The sequence below is a fragment of the Lepisma saccharinum genome, chromosome 9 (genome assembly GCF_977018435.1).
Source record: "Lepisma saccharinum chromosome 9, izLepSacc3.1, whole genome shotgun sequence".
Taxonomy (NCBI): Eukaryota; Metazoa; Arthropoda; class Insecta; order Zygentoma; family Lepismatidae; genus Lepisma; species Lepisma saccharinum.
Genome location: NC_139237.1, coordinates 70564642 through 70587515, shown reverse-complemented (window position 1 = coordinate 70587515; position 22874 = coordinate 70564642). Strand labels below are relative to the sequence as shown.

At 40.8% G+C, this 22874-nt stretch overlaps 1 protein-coding gene across 4 annotated transcripts in view; it reads right to left on the bottom strand.

Moving 5' to 3' along the window:
* LOC145992123 (carboxypeptidase D-like) overlaps positions 1 to 22874 on the bottom strand; it is a 117154-nt gene that overhangs the window by 45021 nt on the left and 49259 nt on the right. For all 4 annotated transcript variants that reach the window (XM_083128374.1, XM_083128372.1, XM_083128373.1 and 1 more), the window contains exon 2: positions 4760 to 5064. In XM_083128374.1, the coding sequence (XP_082984500.1) occupies positions 4760 to 5036 (277 nt within the window). In that variant the 5' untranslated portion in view covers positions 5037 to 5064. The remainder of the gene's footprint in view (positions 1 to 4759; positions 5065 to 22874) is intronic.

Here is a 22874-nt window from a genome sequence, read left to right as displayed (position 1 = left end):
TAGCGTTGGGGGTTGGGGTTGGGGTTACCTGAAGGAATGCTCCTATGGTTTAACATTGCATTTCTGTAACAATGGGACAGCTGGGGAAAATGTCTTGCGAAAATTTTGTATAGTTCGACCACAATAAAACCTTCCTTCAAAAGCGTTCGCGCATCTTCCCTGCCGTTGTCGGTGCTCGGGGCAGTGTTGCCAGGTCAGACTTGAAAAAATCTGGAGATTGTTCCTTGGGGAAACCAGAAGATCTGCTACAAAATCCGATCTAATAGTAGCGGATGAACGACGTTCTCGAGTGGGGCGCGGTATTGGCGTGCGCACTGGGGGGCAAGGGGACGTCCGCAGATTTTTTCCAGCGAGAGGGAAACAATGTATTTTTATCAGGCGGGTGAAAGAGGCATATTACCCCGTAGTAGTGTTGCCCGCGCTTTGCCCCTTAAAGGCCTTCCAGACGCACTAGACGAGTAGGAAGGCATTTAATAACTAAAACTATAGCAAGTGCATAACACCTACGACACAGACGAGATAGGTTGTGAATAACCTAGAGCAGTGGCGTGCCCAAGGGGGGAGGTTGGTGGGATTATAACCCCCCTTTTGGCCCAGTATTTATAAAAAAAGAACATCAAATGAGGGGGAAAATGGCGAAATGAGGGCGGACTAGTAAAAAAAATGTATACCCAATTCCCTCCTTTCGAAAATCCTTGGCACGCCACTGACCTAGAGTCGCCAAGCAAAGGGTTACAGAAAAAGTCCCCTGTTGCAGTGGCGACGCGTTGTTTACGGTGTAAACGTCACAGATACTTTTGTAACAATGGTGCTAAACCCAGCACCCTGCGTTTAGCGAAAAGAAACCGAACATCTCCATTTGAGGAGTGAACATGTTCCAAACAAAAGAAAGTAAAAAGTTCGAAGGACCCGACCAACGTCTTGCATCTGTTCCGCATCTTCCGGTGGTAAAATCTAAGAGGGTGCGTGGAGAACACCCTCAAGTTTGCCCTTTCTCAGCACCGACACAAGGGGTTTGCGATGCCTCTATTTTCGCGAAGAATATTTATGACAGGGAGGGAATCGAACAAAGTTTTGTTCACAAATGAAGCTAATGAGCCGCCTTTCGTTGTCGGCGATTTTCCACAAACTTTCAAGTCGAATGCTAACAATAACAAATCAATTCGCCTTCTTCTGGTGTTCGGTGTACAGGTATCGTTAGGGGTGGGCACGCGTCCTGCACCATAATGAGAAAATGAATTACGTATGTAAAATATATTTGAATATATTTTTTGAATTATACAGCATGTCTTCCTCAATAATTGAAGATAACAACGCTTATGCTAGGGTGCCGTGCCACCTATCCTCCACATCTGCTAGAAATACACACACACACATGTATAAAATAATATATCCCCCTACGAAGTCAGAGGTTGTACCTATACCGCGTTTGTTACAACCTGTCCCGGTTCCCGCGCTAACTGGTCGCTGGCTTTTCTCCGTGCTGGGGAAAGTCAAAGCCAGGCAGCCAATTAAAATGCGCAACGTCGCAACAGCGTCTACGTAAGCGCCTCTCTTCTGGCTTCCATTCGCTCCTCGCTGCCCAGCAGACGATTTTTTCCTCTTTTCTCATTGGCAACGAAAGTGTCGAGCGATCGCTAGCGCGGGAAACGGGACAGTTTCTAACAAACGCGGTATAGTAAGGCAAGGACGTTTCACTGCGTTTCTGCCACTTCATACATTTCATCAGTTTTTCATTCATCCTTATTGTCGTACTTAACCCGTAAAATAACCAAAATAGAAATAGATTTTGGATAGAACTATCTAAAAATAGTAATGTAGTAATAGTAATAAAATAATAATAATAATAATAATAATAATAATAATGTCCTAGCGCAATTGAGGAGCGTTTGGCATAATTTCACAGTTCAAACAACACTTTTCACGGCTGAGTGGAGTTCCACTCTACCTCTCCCCTCCATGTTCAAGTAAGATGAGCAGGAAACGTGTTTTTGAGCAGGCCGTTGGAAGTTCCATAGCGATAGGTTATTAAGGAATTCTCCCGAGAAATCAATAGGCCTGGCAACACTGTCGTGGCCGCGATGAAGGCTCCTTCCCCCTACCCTGTCCCACACCCGCCAGCGCGATGCGGTTCTGCGCAGGTTTTTATGCTTGTGGTTCCACTATAGCTGGCGGAGTACCATACCCTCCCTCATTTCGAGCACTGCTAGAAGTACTAAGTAGGGTTGAGACGATATCACTTGGAACCGATACCGGTACCGATACCGATGCTTGAAAATTGTAAAAAATAAAAGTTGTTCAAAATATTGGTTAATATTAATGGGTGAGTAGTCAAAACACCGGAAAAGTATAGCCCGGTATCGGTAAAAAAAAAATCCAACCGATATTTCCCGATACCGATACATCTGCATTGGTATAGGGACAGCCCTAGTACTAAGGCAATATCAGACAAATGGTCCACGGCTATGTTCGTTCTATTGGCCTTCCACTTCTTCTCGCTCACAATGTTGACGAGGCATGGAGCGGCGTGTGGCCACAACATGTCCTTTCAGTGTTGCTAGTTCGTGTAGGGGCACGTGGTCGCCACGCGGCTCAAGATTGTGAGCAAAGATGAAGTCCGAGTTTCTTTAAGTTTGCCCGAACTTCATATCGACGTTGCAGCAGTGGCGGAGTCAGAAAAAGTGAGTGCGGAGGCAGAAGGAGAGAAAACTTTATTGGTGGGCGGGGGGGAGAGCCACATTTTTAGTGGAACCACATGCAAAAAAAACCTGCGCAGACCCGCGACGTGCACCGTACTCCCGCGCAGAGGGGAGGGTCAAAGTGGAGCATGCTTGCTTATAGCCCGAGCTGAACAGAGGAAGGCAGTGTTGCCACATGAAGGGAAATTTCCCGTTTTGAAGGGAAATTTGAAGCTAATTTTAAGGGAAAGGGGAAATTCGATGAAAAATAGCGAATTTTCAGGGAAATTTTAAGACAGACTAAATATTAATTATATTAAACATTATAAGAGATTCCAGTTTTGAAAATGAGATTTTTTTTTAAAAAAAAATTGTCGTATACTTTGTTCTGAGAGGAATGGTGGAATTTGGGTTGGTCCACATCTGGCTACCGTTTGGGGCTGGAGGTTATTGACCATTTACCCTTATGTCCCAGCTTTGGGAGTGGGTGGCTAATTGCAAAGATGGGGACAGTGATGATATGATGAAATATATGAATGGACACTCAGAAACAGCCATCCCAGGCAGGGATTCGAACCCGGGACCACTGGCGTCGTAGCATTTAAAAGTTAAATAGTTTAACATTTTATACATACATACAAACATGGCTCCACGATGATAATAATAATTATTATTATTATTAATTATTTAGATGAAGGGAAAAAATGGGCGAAAAAGGGAAATTGTAGCCCTTTCAAAGGGAAATTGTGCTTACAGATTGTGGCAACACTGGAGGAAGGGAAAGGTGCGCGGAGACTTTTCGTTTAAGGTTGTTTTCCTTGTGGTCGCTCTATAGTATGGGGTCTATTACCAATATCTCTTACAACAATGCATGTTTGGGCTAAAAGTGCATTTATTTACTTAGTTAATAGCGGTATGGTAACGGAGGGGACGGATTGGTCGGTTAGAGGAGCGCTTACCCTCATTGCCCCTGACTGCCAGAGGATCTAGGGTTGCCAGAAATTCGTATTTTATCTTTAACTTCGCTGCTTCTAATTGAAGTAATATCCAACATTAAACCATATCGTTTGTGAACTCAATAGTTAGTTGACACATTTAAAATGAAATCTGTTTTGTTACACATCCCGTCAAGCATTGTTGGAGCAACGCGGGAGGCGGTTTTCTTGCTTCTCTCGACCGCGGCAAACGTAAGCGTCAGACGCAGCGGCAACCATGCCAGCGTAAGCTCCGCCTGCCTGGGGACAGAAATTCTCCCGAGTTAGCACCCACTGCCACTGCATTGGAGCAGAGGTTGTCATTCGCTTATGGGTGTTGTTTTTACTTCAAACATTGTGGAAAACAGGGTGAAAAAACATGCTGATGGACAATTTGTACCACAAACAGAATCGATTGAAAACTTGGCAAGCCCTTAAAAAAAACAAAAAAAAACGCTGAAAATCTATTTCCATAGCAACCTATTGTTTACATAGAAGCGATGGTTGTTTTTAAATGAGTGAAATATGTTTATCCATCAGTACAAAATGAAAATGTTTAGTCTGCAGCTCGAGAAAAATATGGCGTACAGCAACTGCACTCCACGCCATCTGAGATGAATATGTCACATAATACCGGATTTACATGTTTTGATTGCTTAATTGATTTCCTTTATTTTACTACGCTTTTTGTGCCACTTTTGGCTAATTTGCAAAGATGGGGATGTGTGATGATAGGATTAAATTGATGAATGGACACACACAAACATCCATGCCCAGGCCGGGATTCGAACTCGGAACCCCTGGCGGATTTACATGTTACGTTCAGATATGCTAATCGGGACTGGGCTTACAGATTAAAGTGGGTCCCGAACCACTGTGGAATGTGTATTCCAACGAGAATCGAATCCAGAACCCTTTGAATACAAGGCGGTACTGAGGATCCAGGGTATATCAGAAGGTTCTTTACATATTTTTAAAGATTTTACCACATTTTGTGACTTTCTTCCAAACAAATTTTCCCCAAGCCACCTTGGAACTGAGTTAGGTACCATAACGGTACACTTTTGCCAGTAATTTGTAGACAACCCTCGTATAAAAACAACTCACCTTGCACTGATTTTCCTATAGAGTAGAGCGCCGTCAGACCAGGATACTTGGACGTCACGGTCCTCAGGAACTTCGTGAGCTGGTCGTAGTTGTGGTACTTGAACTCCACCGTGAGCGGCGATTGGTCCTGGTAATATGCCGGGTCTGACGAGTATACAGGGTGGTAGTTCCCGTAGGACTGCGGCAATTCTTCTGCCCTGATATATTCGATGCATGTGATGTAGATGTAGAGGAACACGACCACCAGTGTGGAGACGTACCACGATGCAGGCTTCATGGTGGTGCCACCCTTAAGCGAAGGAGCCCTGGAAGACAAACAATTGACAATATAGAACCATTCCTTGTGTGTTTCGAGAACAAATGAACGAATTCAATTTATTTTTGCACGGGTAGACAATTTGAGTTTGCGGTCCGATTTCTGCACAGTTTAAAGTGAGATCCGAACCTGGGTGTGCCTCTACCGAGTATCGAACCCAGAAGATTCGCGTACGTCACGAGGGGGTCGAACCGGTCAGTCGATCCCCCTCCCCAACCTGGAAGTGGGTATCGATCATTTCAAGTTATAAGACAAACAAACAGTATGTAATTTTAATTTTCAATAACATAAATAAAGTTCAGTTAGTATTTGAACAGCATAAGGAACGTAAACATGTGTGTTAGAGCGAAAAACATTGACTGTAAAATTCAGGACCATTTTGTTTCCGTCTACCTGCCATTCGATCTAAGGTATAAATGGTTCGATTGTTTTCAGAATTCCAAAAATGAATTTTTTATGTCTGAAGTCATAAAGAGTGAACCATTTTTTAGATTGAAATGTCGCCCTAACTTTTAAAGCTTTTTCTTGAACGAGATGTGTAAAAGTTAATAACAAAATAGAGTAACTAGCATTTTAGTACACTAACTGTATGAAATGCAAAAAGATAATGAAAAAGAGTTGAGCTGGATATTGTTTCAGCTGGTGGATCGAATAGTCTCCGTAAAACGATGATAATATTATTATTATTAATTTTAATATAAATACGGGTTTATTTTAATTGTTTTATAATAGTATTTTATAATTTCCACTAAAAAGTTATCAAAAGCTGATTTCCCCCTACAAAGTTCCTGGCGACGACCATAATCCATCGGTAGACATAAGTGAAGACATGTGGATGGTGGTACGTTTTCTCCTCACGCAGGCCTTTCGATTTGTGACGTCAGGATTATGGCAAACCTGACCTGTAAGCGTTTCGTAAGTTAGGCTAGTTGGGTTATAGGACCTGCTGCGGTTATATACAGTACACAACATACACACACAAATACATAATGCATATTAGACACTGGCGTACGCAGGATATCTCAGTGCGCACTGGAAACATACTCAATTTAATTAATATAACGACAACACTACATCTAATGAGTGTACTTTGACGTCGATGTGTAATTTTGTACGGATTACGCCACACGACGATGGGGGGTAGTGAGAAGAGACGACGAGGGGGGGGGGGCGAAAATCGACGAGGGGTGAGCGAAAAGCGTCGACGAGGGGTGAGCGAAAAGCGACGACGAGGGGTGAGCGAAAAGAGACGACGGGGCATCGAATCACACACAGGCAAAAGGTTTAAACAAGTGAGAAAACGATAGAATGAAAACCAGAAATTGACATCAAGTGATAAAAAGAAACAGAGGAAAATGAGGTGAAAGTAAAATAGAAAACACAAAGGAAGGGAGAAAGAGAAGAAGGGAAAGAAAGAAAGAAAGAAGCAGGAGGAGAAAGATAAAAAAGTTCGAAGGAAAGCAAAGAGAAATACGAAGAAAGGCAACGAAAAATAGAAACAAGAGGAAGAAAGACAGAAATAACAAATGAAGGAGATAGAGAAGCAGCAAAGAAGAAGAGAGATAAGATAACGAATGTAAGAAAGAGAGAACCACCAGTCACGGCGCCAGAGGGGGCAGTGGGGCACCCGCCTTCTAGGTCGAGTGATCCGCCCCTCTTTAGAAACAAGTAAAATGCTCTTTTGGCCTCAAAATGTAATTTTTATATGGTATGGAAGATATATTAAATATGACTAAATCCCCAGAAAATATTCCCGGCCTCTTTGACTCCCCATCGATTTCCTTGGCGCCATTACACAGAACCAACGAGAGAACTACCGAACCAGAACCCACCAAAATAATTTCGTCCCAGATCACACGAGTTCTACCCTCGGCACTACAGCACGAACTAAAAACACAACCCAATTCTCTTAGCTGAGGCCATATAGCCCTTGAGAATATCTTGGGACACGCCACTGCACTTCTCTGAAATATGTGCGTAACGTGATACCGTTATCGCATAGTATGAAACATATTTACAACGGGCACTAAACAGGAAGTTTCGAATAACCTGGCTCGACTGATCCAAGGTTAAGAATGCGAGGTATTAGTACACATACTCAATAACGCAATCTTTCTTTCCTTCCCAAATAAAGCAAGATAAAGGAAAAGGTTTTGGCTAGATTTGGCGGACTTTGCAAGGATTAGATAGCGTAATCAAGTGCTTCCGTGTTATTTCTGGAGGAGGCACAGAGCACAGTGTTTATGACTCCACTTTAAACTGTCATGCAGGCCCAGTTCCGATTGGACTATCTGAGCACTAAAACTTTTAGCTATCAGTGAATGACAATTATTATTAGTTAGAGGGGTATACCTCGCCCCGCTGTTTACAATTACTAGCAGATGTGCACTTCACATGCACAAAAGAACTTTACAAGAAGCTTGCGTCACTATAGGAATTAGTGCATCCCCCCGGTTTTTCGAGTTTTGATATCTAAACCGACTTAGACTCTCCAATTGTACCACATAACCTCTTCGTCGTCGCCTTGTAATCAAGGGGTCCCGGGTTCGATACCCGATGGAGGCACAAGTGGTTCGGATCCCACTTTAAACTGTAGGTCCAGTCCCGATTAGCCTTACTGTGCATAAAGTGGACTTAAAACAACAACTCAAACCAAACAAACCAAACCTCTTATCCGTTTCACAAAATACTTTATTATTATTATTATTTTAAATATATGTAACCGTCCTGACTCTGTAAGGCATGGCATTTTTCTTAATTCCACAAAAAGGGGTAAACATAATATGTATAATATAGATCGTCATTCTTGCCCGCAAAGTATATTTGAATTTGGCGCTACTGCATGTAAAATGTCCTTTCGATCAAAACTTTCACTAATAACAGACAACACCGTCTTCCTTATCTATTTGGAGCTCTGTCGATATTTTCAACACATCTCCACGGCCAGGAAAATACAGACGTCTTATCTTCAGTTGCAAAGAAATTCAAACATGTTCTCCTTTTGTCGAAACGATATTTCTGTGTTTTAAAAATATGGGAAGTTCGTTAAATTTCTCGTGGAAACAAAAGCAAAAAGAACCCTGCGCAGACCCGCGACTCCTGTGCACCGTATCCCGCATGGAGGGGAGGGGCAGAGTGGAGCATGCTTCCTTATGGCCCGAGTTGAACGGAAGAAGGGGAAGTTGCGCGGAGACTTTTCGTCGAAGGTTCTTTTCATTGTGGTCGCTCTATAGTGGCAAGATTAATAGAGAAATTGAGTAGTACCTACCATTTGTGTATGTGCGTGTGTGTGTGGAGCCTCCCTGAGGCCTGAGTTTCTATTCGGTTGCTGAACTAATGTCCAAAAGCAAGTTATGCTCCTTTTAATATTGGCCCTTTCATTTAAGATTGCTGTTCTAATGTCCAAAAGTAAATTATTCTCCTTTTCTAATTGACAGTTCCTTTTTGAGTTGCTGAACTAAAGTCCAAAAGCAAATTTTCTTATTGGCCGTTTCCTTTTAGGTTGCTGAACTAATGTCCAAATGTAAATTATCCCCTTTCCTTATTGGCAGTTTATTTTTCTATAGCTGAACTAATGTCCAAAAGCAAATTATTTTCCTTTTCTTATTGGCCGTTTCCTTTTCGGTTGCTGAACCAATGTCCAAAAGCAAGTTATGCTCCTTTTCGTATTGGCAATTTATTTTCGGTTGCTAAACTAATGTCCAAAACTAAATTATTTTCCTTTTCTTATTGCCAGTTTCATCTTAGGTTGCTGAAGTAATGTCCAAAAGCAAATCATTCTTATTTTCTCATTGTCAGTTCCTTTTTCGATTGCTCAACTGACATCCAAAAGCAAATGATCCTCCTTTTGTTATTGGTAGTTTCCTTTTAGGTTGCTGAACTCATGTCGAAAAGCAAAATTAACCCGATTTTCTTATTCGGCGTTTCGTTTTCGGTTGCTAAGACTGCGCACTCCAGCCACCTCTGCAGCCTGCTTCGTACGTGCAGCAGGTATGGAAAGTAATTGTCGTTCCTCGTCACTTTTCCTGCTCAGCTCCCCCTCCTCTCCTTCTCTTGCCGTCTTCATTTAACCCTAACTGCTCCTCCGTGGCACATAACCACCAGCTGGAGCTCCGCACCGTTAGACTTTAATGGAAATAGGAAAAGCACGTAAAACACACTCATGGGCAACATATGTGGAGGAATCCATTTGACTTTTACAACACCTTGCAGAAGGCCAGAGGAAAAAAACCGGCTGGATATAGGTTCAAGACCCTCCAGTTAACCGTTAACCCAAGAGCTTTCGATGACCAGAAAAATGGTAATGGCGCATGGCGGTTTCCCCACAAACCGGTAGTGCATGTTGGGTAATGCCACAGAGAATGCTGTCCGGCATTCTCAACCTTTCCAGAAAGAAAATGTACCGTTTGAATTTAAGCCGCGTGCCGTTTTGGTTTCCGCCTTGAATTAAAATACACCTATTATTAGCAGTGAGTTACGTAGGGTTATTACAAATGTTGTTACTCAATCGGCTGCAAACCTACTGTTCTCATTTAGGTGTACAGGATGTTGCATAATTATGATAACATTTTTAAGGGCAGCTGTGTTTCAGTCGGTTGGGCTCCCGGCAACAGCTCAGGACAACAGGGTTCGACCCCTGGAGAGTCAGGATTTTAGAAGCGTGATGCTGTCCACATTCTCCACCATGGCTGAGATTGAGAGCGTCGACTCCGCTTAGAAAGAACTGGTTCACTACATACGAAATTCACTAAAGATGAATTCTTCAGAAGTTCCGAAGAGTTCTGAGTGGTGATTTCTTCGCAACACGTCTTCATCTTCCCGGACATGTTGAATAGGAACCGGGTTCCAGGAATGAACCCTCGTCAGGGGTTTAGGGGAGGAGTACTGCGGTAAATTTAGTGTCAAAATGATCATACATTGGACTCTCTCGAACAATTTAGAGGAAGTTTGAGAAAATGTGGAGGTTGTTAAGGAGTGTGTGGATATATCACTGGCCGCCAATTTTCAAATCGAAAGATCCTGTGTGGCCAGGCGTGGCCTTTCATGAACCGTAAGTCGGGATCTACTGTGTAACCAGTTGAACGCTCCATACTCATGGACGTCCGGAAGGGGGGGGGGGGCACGCCCTCCCCTGGAAAATGGATGTTACCATAAACTAATACACACACATATATTTAATTTCATTCCCAGTAATTCATGTTAATTATTGGAAGGGTGTTGCAGGAATATCATAGCTTCAATCTTAATAGGTGTTTTTTGAGGGAGCAATACTATTATGGGGTGAAATATGTCTCGTTTGGCCCCCTGGAAAAAGTTACCATGCTTGCCCCTCCCTGGAAAAATCCTGCGTTCATCCATGTCCATAGTATTAATATTTTGACTTAATTCAACGTATATTATTTCATTAAATGTCCCAGACAACCCGACAAGAACATTATTTAATGTATATCGGATTAAATTTCAAATTACGTCATAATCTCTCACTGGTGACATCTCACGTATTACTCGATAGACCAAGTGATTGAACCAACCTGGATATATCAACCTAACGACTTGAACTTCAAAGTAATGAAGTTGTTAACAATCAAGCGATCTCCAGGTTAAAGAGGCAGCATCAGGAAAAAGAGTAGGCGACAATTGAGGACAATTCTTTCTCCATCGGTCTTGACGGCTTATTCAGAAAGATAACACTAAGCTTGTAAATCTAGTATATAACCCTTTACTATGGTTATTGTTAGGCTGTTATTTTACTACAACCTGAGGAAGCTCGATTCAGCTTATCAGTGTCTTGCTCACTGCTACAGGAGCAAAGGGCAATTCCTTTCAGTGACGTGGAAGTACGTCACAACTGCACCACGGAAAAGACGAACGCAATCCTCGAATCTCAGTGACACATTCTGCAAAGACATGTAGCCTCCAATATTCATCATACTCGCCCATACCATGACACCAGGGCCAGAACAAATGCCAACCGATGTTCTGAATCTCTCGTAACACTGAACCGGGATTCGTCCGCGAACATGACCTTCGACCACTCCCGTTGATCCCATCAACGATGCCCTCACAGCACTGTAATCTGGAAGGGCGATGTAGTGGAGATAACGGAACACACCTAACGGGCTTCCGAACATATAACCCAATACTGTTCAGTCGATATGAAGTGATCCTGAGGGATATGTGGGTGCTCGAAGCGCTTGCAAGGTCTACTGCTATCTGTGTAGTTTCCTTTCGTGTTCTGGACTTGCACACCGACCTTTTGGACGAGGTCTGTTCCTCCGAAATCAGCACCGTTTGTCACACTGTATAGTTCACTCGAGAAATGACAGACTAACTACAGTTCAGTGGCGCACCAGTCTTTTGAGAGCCAATGCTGTCAAGGCGCTTTTCTTTGGGTGACGCGCGGTCAGCGTATCGAGTCCCATCGCCGCTGTTTTCTGGTTTTCGAGACCTTAGAAATGCCGGTCTAAGACAGTGGCGGCGATTAGGAAGGCGTGGAGAGGCAGTGCCCCCCTCAACTTTTTGCCCCTGCTCTATGACCTTTAATGCTAAACCTTGTCTACTAAGAAAAAGTAAACTACCCCCGCCACCCCCTCCCTCTACAGTTGTTTTGGCACCAAATCGACGCTACTCTCCAAGACCGTTAATTTTAACTGCCACGCAACTACAGTAAAACAATGACTGACAGTTTTTAAAGTATCAACGGCTATGATATAGTTAACCGTAATTAATGTAACTTTATAATGATGCAGTTTTAAGAATATACGTATGTTGCACAAAGCGCAAATCTCCAACCCTGCTTTGGCCACTAATCAATCGAGGAACAGTGTAGCACACGCATTGGGAGAACTGTATGCCCAGAAGCATTCAGGGACCGACAGTTGCACTGAAGGAGATTCAAACTTAAATTTTCAAGCTGATTACTTCAAGTGTCATTCCTTTGACATGATTGAACCTGGGCCACCACAAAGATAATCCTCCCTGGCACTCCACATTCAAAAACAGGTATTACCCAGACCACGAGACGAGGTGGAGCCTCGGCCACCGATAACAAATCTTCCGATAATGGGATAACTTATTTTCGGCGGCCATATTGGGCGCCATATTTAATGTTATGTGATAAACTGGGCCATTACATTTTCTTACTTTCATAGTAGAGTTTTAAACTGCAACATGCGTGCAAGTAAGATGCCATGAAAGATAAGTACCTGAAATGAAGTAACAGAGCTCAGGAATAGACATTTCGTCATGACCGTAATTTTTATGAAGTCTTTATAAACGAACGGGAGTTTAAAAACTTGCTGTCTGGGGCATGTTCTCCGACGAAAGTGAAATATTTATCTCTTTCTCTCACTTTCCAACCGATGTGTCTGTTGATATCACACCATACACTACAACCACGCATACTGACGCCTTCAGCTTTCCCCAAACACACGTGTTCATGGACTACTGACAGATGATAAGTTTAGAGACAATGCACCACCCTGAGACAGAACCGGTGTCTGAAACGTGGGTACAAATGGAAACCAAAAACAGTGGTTAAACGTCCAACAAAATGTAGCTTGTCTATGTAAACTTTCTGTGATATTTATCAGTGCAACCACTGCCAACATACACATCAAATTACCGAGAAACTGCAAGTGTGTACCCTGCTTATCAAGAATTATCAAGAAATAGCCAACTTTGACTTTGAAGGCGTGACTTCCTTTCAAGTGCATAAAAACTTTAGAAGCAAATATATTAATAGCTACAGATATTAACAGCTAAGTCATCATCTTCGACACAATTTGATACTAGTTTGTGCTGGTTAAAACTAATTTTGATGTCCATTTGAGTGTCAATGATAAGTCAACCGACCCCTATTGAAAACACAGGAAACGTGGTAACAGGATGCAACGTTGTTACAAAAGGAAAAACTTGACCCACTTATGATTGGCCCAAATATGAGGGGAAACACGAACACGGAACCTTGACATACCTAAAAAAGACACAATGCAAAAGAAGAGTTGTATGGTTGTGAAACAGATTTGAACTTTATACAGGTTACCGTGGACCTTGTGGTCCAGAGTGTACCGTGACTCACCAAGAGTGCTGAAAGTAAGATTTCTGAATTGAAATTTCTCGTTTGTGTAAGCATGCAAAGATTTGATAATACCGTGTTTTGTTTTTTAAATGTTATTTCAAGCCGTGAAAATATAATGAAGATTCAGCTTATAACTGCAGACAAACGAGGCTCTGTCGTCTGGACTCTCAGTCAGTATAATTCTCTGTGGGACTCATGTTGAATCGTCCATACAGGGTGTCTCATAAGTAATAGCGCAAACTGATACAGGTGAAAGTACACGATAATAGAAGCAAAAAAGTCTCAGTATAAACATGGATCTGCAAATGTGTGATTACAAGCCGCCACTGACTTCATTGTTTGTAAACGTCGTCCTAGTTGGTAAAATGCTAATAATGTGTGCGAATGTGTGGTTAGAAGCAGTCACTGGTTGCATTTTGTAAACTCTGAGTGCTTTACTCCTTGCGCGTTCCGAGGTTTGCTCTTCAGAACATTTCCGAGAGGTGGCGTTGTAATCAAACAGGGTGGATACAATCAGTACAGATAATTGTACATGCTTGTGACCAATTCCGAAATGAACCGGGGGTGTTCGATAGCATTTTACCAACTAGGACGACGTTTACAAACAATGAAGTCAGTGGCGGCTTGTAATCACACATTCGCGATTATGTCGAAAACGGCTCGCTTGCAGACCCATGTTTACCGAGACTTTTTTGCTTCTATTATCGTGTACTTTCACCTGTGTCAGTTTGAGCTATTTGAAACACCCTGTATATTTTCATGATAATCCTTTCATGAATTCATCTTATCACCATTCATGTTCGCCTTTAGATAAAAGTGGCAGAGAAGCGAAGTAGAAGAAAGGAAATCAATCAATTAACAACCATACTAGGTTCATATGTCACGTCAAAAGGCTCCAACTTCATATAAATATTGGGAGGGCAAGATTGACAACAATATTTTCTTTATGTTTAGTGTATATACTTCTTGAGGAATTTGAGGGTTGGTGGGGACAGAAAGTGTCTTGCTACCCTCAAGTCGGGTATGACGCTTTGCCTTTACAGAAATAATTCGCTAGAACGCCCTCCGTGCGGAGTGGCTGGTACATCACGCTACGACGCCAGGGGTCCCGGGTTCGAATCCCGGACTGGGCATAGGTGCTCTTTGTGACTGTCCATTCATCAATGTCATCATATCATTACACATCCTCATCCTCGCTATTAACCGAAGTGGCAGAAAAGCGATGTAAAATAACGTAAATACAAGCGTCAACTGACCCAAATATTATATTCTTCTACTCCAGTAAAACATTAAAAATGCAATGATGCACTTTTGATAAATCCAAACACACAGAAAAATGCATCGAAGTGTACTTTTATCAGTTGCAGTTTCGTGTGATGCACTAAAATGCAGTGACACAATCAGACACGATCATTTCAAAGAAACTAAAACTAGATTAACTGTGTCAATTGATGCATCAAAAAGTGCATCGAACCCGGTACCCCTTTATTATGAGCCTGCTACGTTACCGCTACATCATCTGGAAGCTCCTTTAATTTAATAGGAAACAACTATTTTATTAGCAAAAATGTTTTCAGTATGTTAAAATTACTGCACAGCTCAATGTCTTTCAACAATCTTATGTGGTACTAACACCAACACAAAAGATCTGATAACGCCAAGTATACTGAAAAAAAAACACTGTAGTTAACGGAATTCTTCTCTGAATAACATGTGTTTATTCCATGAATATCTTAAAAAAATATGGGGTCTATTGCTGAGAGAGTATAACTTTCATAGGCTATATTTTACAATACATAGCATTATTATTACAGGGATGGTGACAATAAGGTAATAATTATAATTTAGACCTTTAAGCGTTTCAGTAACAACAAAACATTAAAATATTTTATGTATTTTTGTTAAATCAAATTACTAATTTTACGTGAATAAAGACGTTATCCAAATTATTTTAAAACTGTAAGTTACAATTAAAAGTTATTATTAATGTAAGGAAAGGAAATTAAGGTTAAAATATAGCAAAATATAATGATTCGAAGGCAGTAACTGTGATGATGTGGCTTGTATTCGATTTCATCTCGGAAAAGTAAAGTATTACCAGTGTTCTTTTCTACGTGGATACCAAGCTTGCCACAAAACTAAAATGTTTGACAACTGCGCCATCTATTAATTGCAATTTAAACTTTAGAATAAAAATCGAATTTTCTATGAAACTTACACTCCGTGCTTGGATTAAGTTTTCCCAGCCTAGTGAAATTAGAAATACACTGAACTTTGTGTTATTTTATTTAGTGACACACAGTAATTGTTCCCTTCAAACAAAGTATAATGTTGCTTTCGAAGTTAATGGGGTGAAGAATAAGTGTGGCTCATTATTGCAGACTAGCTTTTGTTATGTGAAATTAAGGTGATGTTTATTGACCGTTAAATACTCCCTGCTCACCGCCTGTTGAGTTGCGTGAATTCAGTTATTTAAACCTTAACATAGAGACCTTTAACGACAGACCGTAACGTTATTAAGATTGTTAGATTTTTTCAACAATGAGTCCGACTATAATTTTGCAAATTCACGGCTTCTGCACGTTTTGCATAAATTTAATATAGTTTTCGTCAATTTGTAGCTTTCTTTAAATTATTTATGTAATATATCTGTATAGAAAATTCTCTTCTGATGTTCATTTCTTCCATATTATGTGTTCGGTGCCTCCAGTATATATGTGCGTTCAGTGTTACTAAAAATGTGCCAAAAATTATTAATTAAATTAAAACGTGGTAGTCATGAATGGACCAGAGACCCTTTTTTTAAAGCCTAAATGCCTACTTTGTTCATTTCAGTACAGAACACATTCATGGCGCAACACTATATACGAGGGTCGGTCAATAATTACCCATACCTCTACTGTAATTTTCTTTACATTGATTGGCCGTGCCACTTTCCGCGCGAATGTCGTTAGGTTGAGCATTTGTCGCTGCTTTAGCGTACATTTGGCATTCATCACTCATTTTCTTTCTTGTGGTCGCAGGGTAAACGTGGACGCCCACTCTCCTTTTGGACCAAAGACCAACAGGGAGTAGAGATCTGTTTTTGTGTTCTGAAGATGTACAGGGCCCGAACCAAAACGAAGGTTTGCATCGCAATAATTGAAGAGTACTATACCACGGCGAAGTGTTTTCGAACGAATTGAGAAGCTAAAAATGGCCGTACAAGTGTTAAGCATGAAACAGGACACTCTTCAACATGAACTACTGAAGACAACAGTGAGCAAGCTCGTCTCATGATCCTGACAAAGACAAGTGACTATCGAAGAAGTGGTAAGTCATCTGCATATTAGGCCACCATATTGTGATATGCGCAGATATCAGTACGGCCAACCTAAAGAAAATTACAACAAATCTGCTGATAATAATTATTGACTGCCTCGTAAAATTCTGTCTGAAATTGGCTATTTCGATTGTTGTTTTTCTTTTTTTTTCTAAAAAAAAAGGGATGCACATACAGTTAGTCTTCTATTGTTTCGGAAAGTAACAAATGTTTTTTAAAATATTTTTCTGCTCTGAAGACCAATAAAATAATAATAAACGTAAAACATAAGTAAATCCTACCATTCATTTTCGCCTTTGTTGCATTCCTGATTTTTTAAGGAGGTAGGTGAGCATTATCCAAGTCCCTTTAAATGCAATCTCTTTTCTCTTACCATATGATCCTTAAATAAATAAATTAATTACAAAAACAGCTCTCAAAGAGTGACGCGATGTAATTTAGTTCACCTCACAACCGACAGGAGGCGCACGAGTCAGTGCACACAGTAAATAGCCCACCGTTAGCCAGGTTTGGAAAGGAAGAAGATAATACAAAATTTCATTTCAGAGAGAAAACTAGTGGTCTGTAGCAATTGTACGTAACTTCCGTATCGTGGAAAGTGAAAGTTTGCTGACGAAATATCCCAAAATAGCAGCCATAACATGGCCCAATTGCAAGAAATACAATTTCTTCATTGCCTGCGACATTCCATCCAGGTTTTAGAGTGTACACCGATCAGCAAATATGTTCGTTCGTCCGTGTCAGCCACCGATAACTCAGAAACTGCAAGATCTACAAACATAAAACTTGGTGAGATGGTCTACTAATGTACCTAACCGGAACATTATGTATCTTGATTGGATCATCTGTCTGATAAGAGAACAAACGACAATTGGTCAGATTGTACCTCAGAAAGTGTGAAAAGATACAGAGGTAAGAAGTTGGCGAATTGAATGGATTTCTAAATACGTAATCGATCTGAACGGGTCACTTTTTGGTCAGGAAAGTTGAACAATTGAACAATAATGGTTGCCATAGTGATGTATCGAATCTAATAAAACTATAAAAGTAAAAGTAAAATTTTGTTCAATGGTTAATTTATGTTGCTTTTAAGTGTACTTTATGCACAGAAAGGCTTGGATCTACAGTTTAAAGTGGGATCCGAACCACTATGTGCCTCCACCGGCTATCGAACCAGAGACCTCTTGATTACAAGGCGACGACGTTACCACTAAGCCAAGAATCATTGATTGATTGATTTTTATATTATGGGAATTTAAAACATAGGCTACTTTTGCCCCGTCACGCAATACGGGTATAAACCCCTTAACTACAACAAAACTGAGGGCAGGATCCTAACAAGAGAATAAAATATGTGTGTTCACACGTCCTTTCCCTATGTACAAATATTTAATATTGTTAATTTCCTTTCTCGTTGTACAATTGTTTACTTCCTTCCAAGTTGTAGAAATATTTATTGTTACTAACACTGTAATTTAGTATAGTGACTGACCTGTATATATATATCTTGTAAGACCTGTTGTCATGGTAATTATGGACTGTGTTTTGTCTTTAGTTCGGGGCTTTGAGCTTTAAAATATTTATTGAGTTATTTGGATTCCTTATAGTTTCGCTAGTTAAAATCTAAACAGCCATGATGACCCCCACTATAATTTAAATCAATAAGACCTCGCAAAAACGTTAAAGAATGGACTACAACACTCAATTAGTCATTAGTGTTTCGAAGAAAGTGAATGATATTCAACAACAGTTTGGAACATACATAATAGTACTTAAACTCAGCAACTTTGGCTAGAAATCGCAAACGCGGTGAGAGCCAAAAGTAGAAGAAGAAGAGCTTTAAAATAGTGGTCAAGCTGAATTGTAAAATGCTGTTATTTATTTGACCCCAATGGATTGATGCACATAAGTATTTAGTTGGCTAAGAAGTAAAATATACATCTTTCTCTGAGTGAAAACTTGACTTAGATTTTACTTGAGCAACGAACGAATATATATTACCCATACCCTGCGAGTCTTCATGTGATTATTTTTTTAATTATTATTTAAATAATATTCTTTGGTTCAGAGAATGTGTCAGTGTCAAAAACGTCTTTAATCAATTTTTAAAAATAATACAGTCCTAGATTCCTGAACAAACCATGCTGTCTCCAAGGATAAAATATCCTTACCTATTATAAGCTGAGCCTGCAAAGGGGCACAGCACAAATAAGGACAAACACAGGACAACACGACCGCAAAGATAATTTTTCTGGCCATGAGTGCAGGCGCCAGAGCCTCGTTGGCCCGCAAGATTGCAGTTACCGGAACCTTCTTTCTCGCACAATTTAAATTCGGTCCAAGTTGCGTTTTGTTTCATTGAAAAAAGTTTCCTGAACCGAATTGAAATTGAGCCGGAAAAAAGGTTCCTGGACCGAAATGAAATACTTTGCAGATAAAAAGGTTCTTTACGGTCCAGAACCCATTTACTCTTACTGATTTTCTCTCCTGGACCGGAATTGAATTTATTTAAAATTCCTGGACCTGTAACCCTGTTTATATCCCCTTTGACAGTCTCCTTGGTACGCCACTGACTCGAACGGCTACGACTAGAAGAAATAATCCAACAAACTATGAAATAGCAATATTAATGCTGTGTCGTAGCCTAAACGCAGTTTCACCTTGATAAAAAAGGTACTTTATTGAGAACTGGCGTACCCAAGGGGACCTGATGGGACTATAGCCCTTTTCCAAAATTGAGAAAATCAACATTTTCAAATTAAAGCAGTAAATAATTCGGGGGAAACCAAAATGATAGATGCAACTCTCCCTAAAATGACTCCCGATTATCACTTTCCCCCTTTTAAAACGAAAGTTAAAAATGGTAATTACGAAGTATTTCATTGTGTATCCCGTTCCCTTAGGATGTCATGTAATGTCCAGCATTACAATTCCAGCCCCCTCCAAAAATAAAATAATAATAATAAAAAAAATAGATCCTGTGTACTCTAGTTTTACTGAACATGGAAATTCAAGTCAGGCAGGTCGAATTCGGTGCAAGGCCAGAGCTTTAATATTCCACGTCAAAAGCAGGAAAACGCCTTTTTTCATTCGTATTTCAATTCCCAATTAATGTCGAACGCAAAGGAAGAGAACCGTCAAACACCGTAGAAATGTTATTTCCTTGCCGACATAAACGACAGTAATTCTTTCCCTCTCGCCGAACGCAGCCGGCAAGCGAAACGTGGAATCAGGAAGAAGTTCCCCCGACACTGGCTGTTCGCACGGAGTTCAAGGCAATCGGCTAACTACGGTGTCTTGCGAGCAACATGGAAAGTATTTTCGCGCGCGAGCCTCGCATACGAAATAGACCTTCCAAGTCGTTAACTGCAACTCGCCATGTCTTCGGAGTTCTGCTCGAGGATTGTTTTGACAATCTTGCACACGTTAGCTACGCGAAAATGAGATTTCAAGATGCAGACGAAACGGCCCATTTCACGAGCGTAGTGGAACCTTCCCTCCACCAACTCATCCCTCAAACTGGCATCGTTCATTTGATCGTAGAAAGAAACGCAAACTTACAACTAAAGTCAGTATTCAGTTATAAATTTCGCTGTTACACACGCAAAAAAAAGTGCTTAAGTAGATAAGCACTATTTGACTATTCGCCCCCACCCAACTTCATCATTAGATAAATCTCATTCGTTATATTCTTGTAATCACAGCATTGATAATTAATTTTTGAAACGTACACTCCTTTTGTATCAACAGATTTGACCACTCTAGATCGCCACAACCGAATTGCGCACACTTTAGATCCGGGATTGCGCAAAAATCACACTGACCTGTTTCGCGCACAGATTTTGATCCAACGTTGCCACTTTGATAGCGCAAAGCTGTTTTTTTTCTTTAGACAAGAAGAAAGAGAGAGAGAAATTAGAAATAAAATACCAATTTACTCAAACTCAAAAGTTAGGTTAGGTTAATGACTGCAAAAACACGTGTAAGTCCACACACACACACACACACACACACACACAATTAAACACAACAGAAGTGAGAACGGCTTGAGAACATTTTACATCTGACAACATCGCCTCATATTTTTGTGCGCAATCCTGTACATTGTGACAGCTTGTCAACGGCTTATCAGATAAGACCGGAAAAGTGTGCGCAATCCGCCTGTAGCCCTCTAGATGGCTAACTTGAGAAGTGTTGAGCAATGTTTTGGTGAAAATTGGGAGGACATAAACTAACATGTGTGAACGAACCCAAGACGTGCATGGACACCCACACGTCACTAGACCCCTCCCCCTCGTAATAAGAGAGAAAATGATTAGTTATTCTTATGTACCTTGTATCAGTATATCTCTGGTGTATATTCCAGTTTTACGGTTTGTCTTTTTAATTCCTAGTGTCATTTTTCTTGCTTACTCCCTCTCTTCTTGCTTCTGTATTCTGTACCATTTCCTGGCTCATTTTTTCTATCCTCTTTTCATCTCTTCCTTTCTCTTTCACTTCCATATTTCTTTCTCTCTTCCTGTTTAGTTCTTATTTCACCCTCTCTCCTTATGCCTCGTTTCTATCTTACTTTTCCATTCTCTTTCGTTCCTTTTTATTCAATCTATGTACAGTGCCTTCATTTGCCATGTACCGGCTGAAACGGCGCTGCCTGTCGGCGAAATCTGATGTACGTATCCCTTCAACTCAACCACACAGATTTCTTTTAATTAAAATATTTCACAATTACAAGAAAAGTAATGATAATCTTATTGCAGATGCTGGGAATGTTGTTCTTGAACTGCCACACATTTTTCACATCTTGTGAGAAAGTTCCTTTACAAAATCACCTCACACTTCTGCAGGAGTCTCTTTTCACATAAGAATCGTACACATGAAAATTCCTTGTTCTGAAGTGTATTTATGTTGCGGCATTATAATGACACTAAAGCTACGTTTCCATTCTGACAAGTTCCAGACTCATGACGTGCAACATGCGCCGGCGCATGTTGCGCGTCATTTAGTGCACTGTTTCCAATTCAAAACTACTTCTGCAAAATATGTCCGCAACAACACTGGAGTGCAGGACCGCAGTGTAGCGTTGTGCAGTGCTTTAGAGTAGTCAGTGTTTCTTCTCTTCAATGATGTCGGCAATTCGTTGCAAGGCATCGCCCCTACAATTTGAGTTTTTATGGTTCGAACTGGTGACATTCCACAAAACTGACTCCTGTTCATATTGTACGTTTTACTACCTTATCTTCAGACCACTCCACATTGTCCACAAAACAAACACTCAAGTACAACTACACAACTACATTAAAATAACAGGACGTTGTGTCGTGACGCCGCTTTAGTCCGAACAGCGAGCACGTGGTTGTCGTCGCGTGCTCTGTTTCTACTCTAGTGCGCATGCCCGTGCCCCAGGAACTTGCTGCAAGCTGTTTTCATTGTCCGCGACGCATACAGTTAGGCAATACACATAACGCATTGCTGGAGAGCGAGTATTTCAGAATCTAGGTGTCTCATTTGTATTGCCGGTGACTGTACATCGATTTCGCCGGAAAGCGGCGAGGTTCCAGCCGCTGTACGGACCGCGTTCAAACGGCACAAGAGTCACTGTAGTTTCCTTCTTTCTCCCTCTGCTTTCATCTTTCGTTCCTTCTTTACCAAGTAAAGGCAGACATTAAATATACGAACTGATTGAATTGTGATCCATTAATATTGCAATATTTGTAGCAAATATAATGGTACAGACGAAAAGAAGTATTTTTTCTAGATATATTCATCCACAATTTACGCTCTTGTAATGTAAAAATATACTCGTCACCGTTTTCATCGATTTCGTTACTGAATACACCTGTTCATGTATGTAAAAAAATGAACCATTTTAAACAATATTAAAACCTGATCTAATGGAGAATTTTAATCAAATTCGGGATTTCTGTTCCTTGGTAACGTCATTACTCATTAGTAATGACTCATTATTACAGACCTCCAAGTTATTAAACACCTGATTTAGCTTTATATAGAAGGTAGATAGAGCAAATCATTTTAAAACTTTTCCTGCTCTCCTGTAGAGGCGCTGTAAGCAGCACAGGCTCTTTTTAAGCTTCGTTAAACGTTGCAAAATGAACAGCCATTTTGCATGCAGAACAACTTAGAAACTCAACGGAAGGGGACGATTTCGTGACTGTAACAAGAAGTAAACCTTGTTCTGTCTCTCTCTCTCTCGCTCGTCTCGCCTGAGCGTGATTCGATAATTTTCAACAAGAAAACCAAACTATCGAACCAGCTACTTCTCGCAGGCAATTTGCTCAAGCTGGGAGAAAATCTTTGGCTTCGTTCCAAAAGTGTTATATCTCGCGTTTCTCGAGCCATTTGTGAGTAGAGTGACGTCAAGGAAGTCAGGAAATGTTCC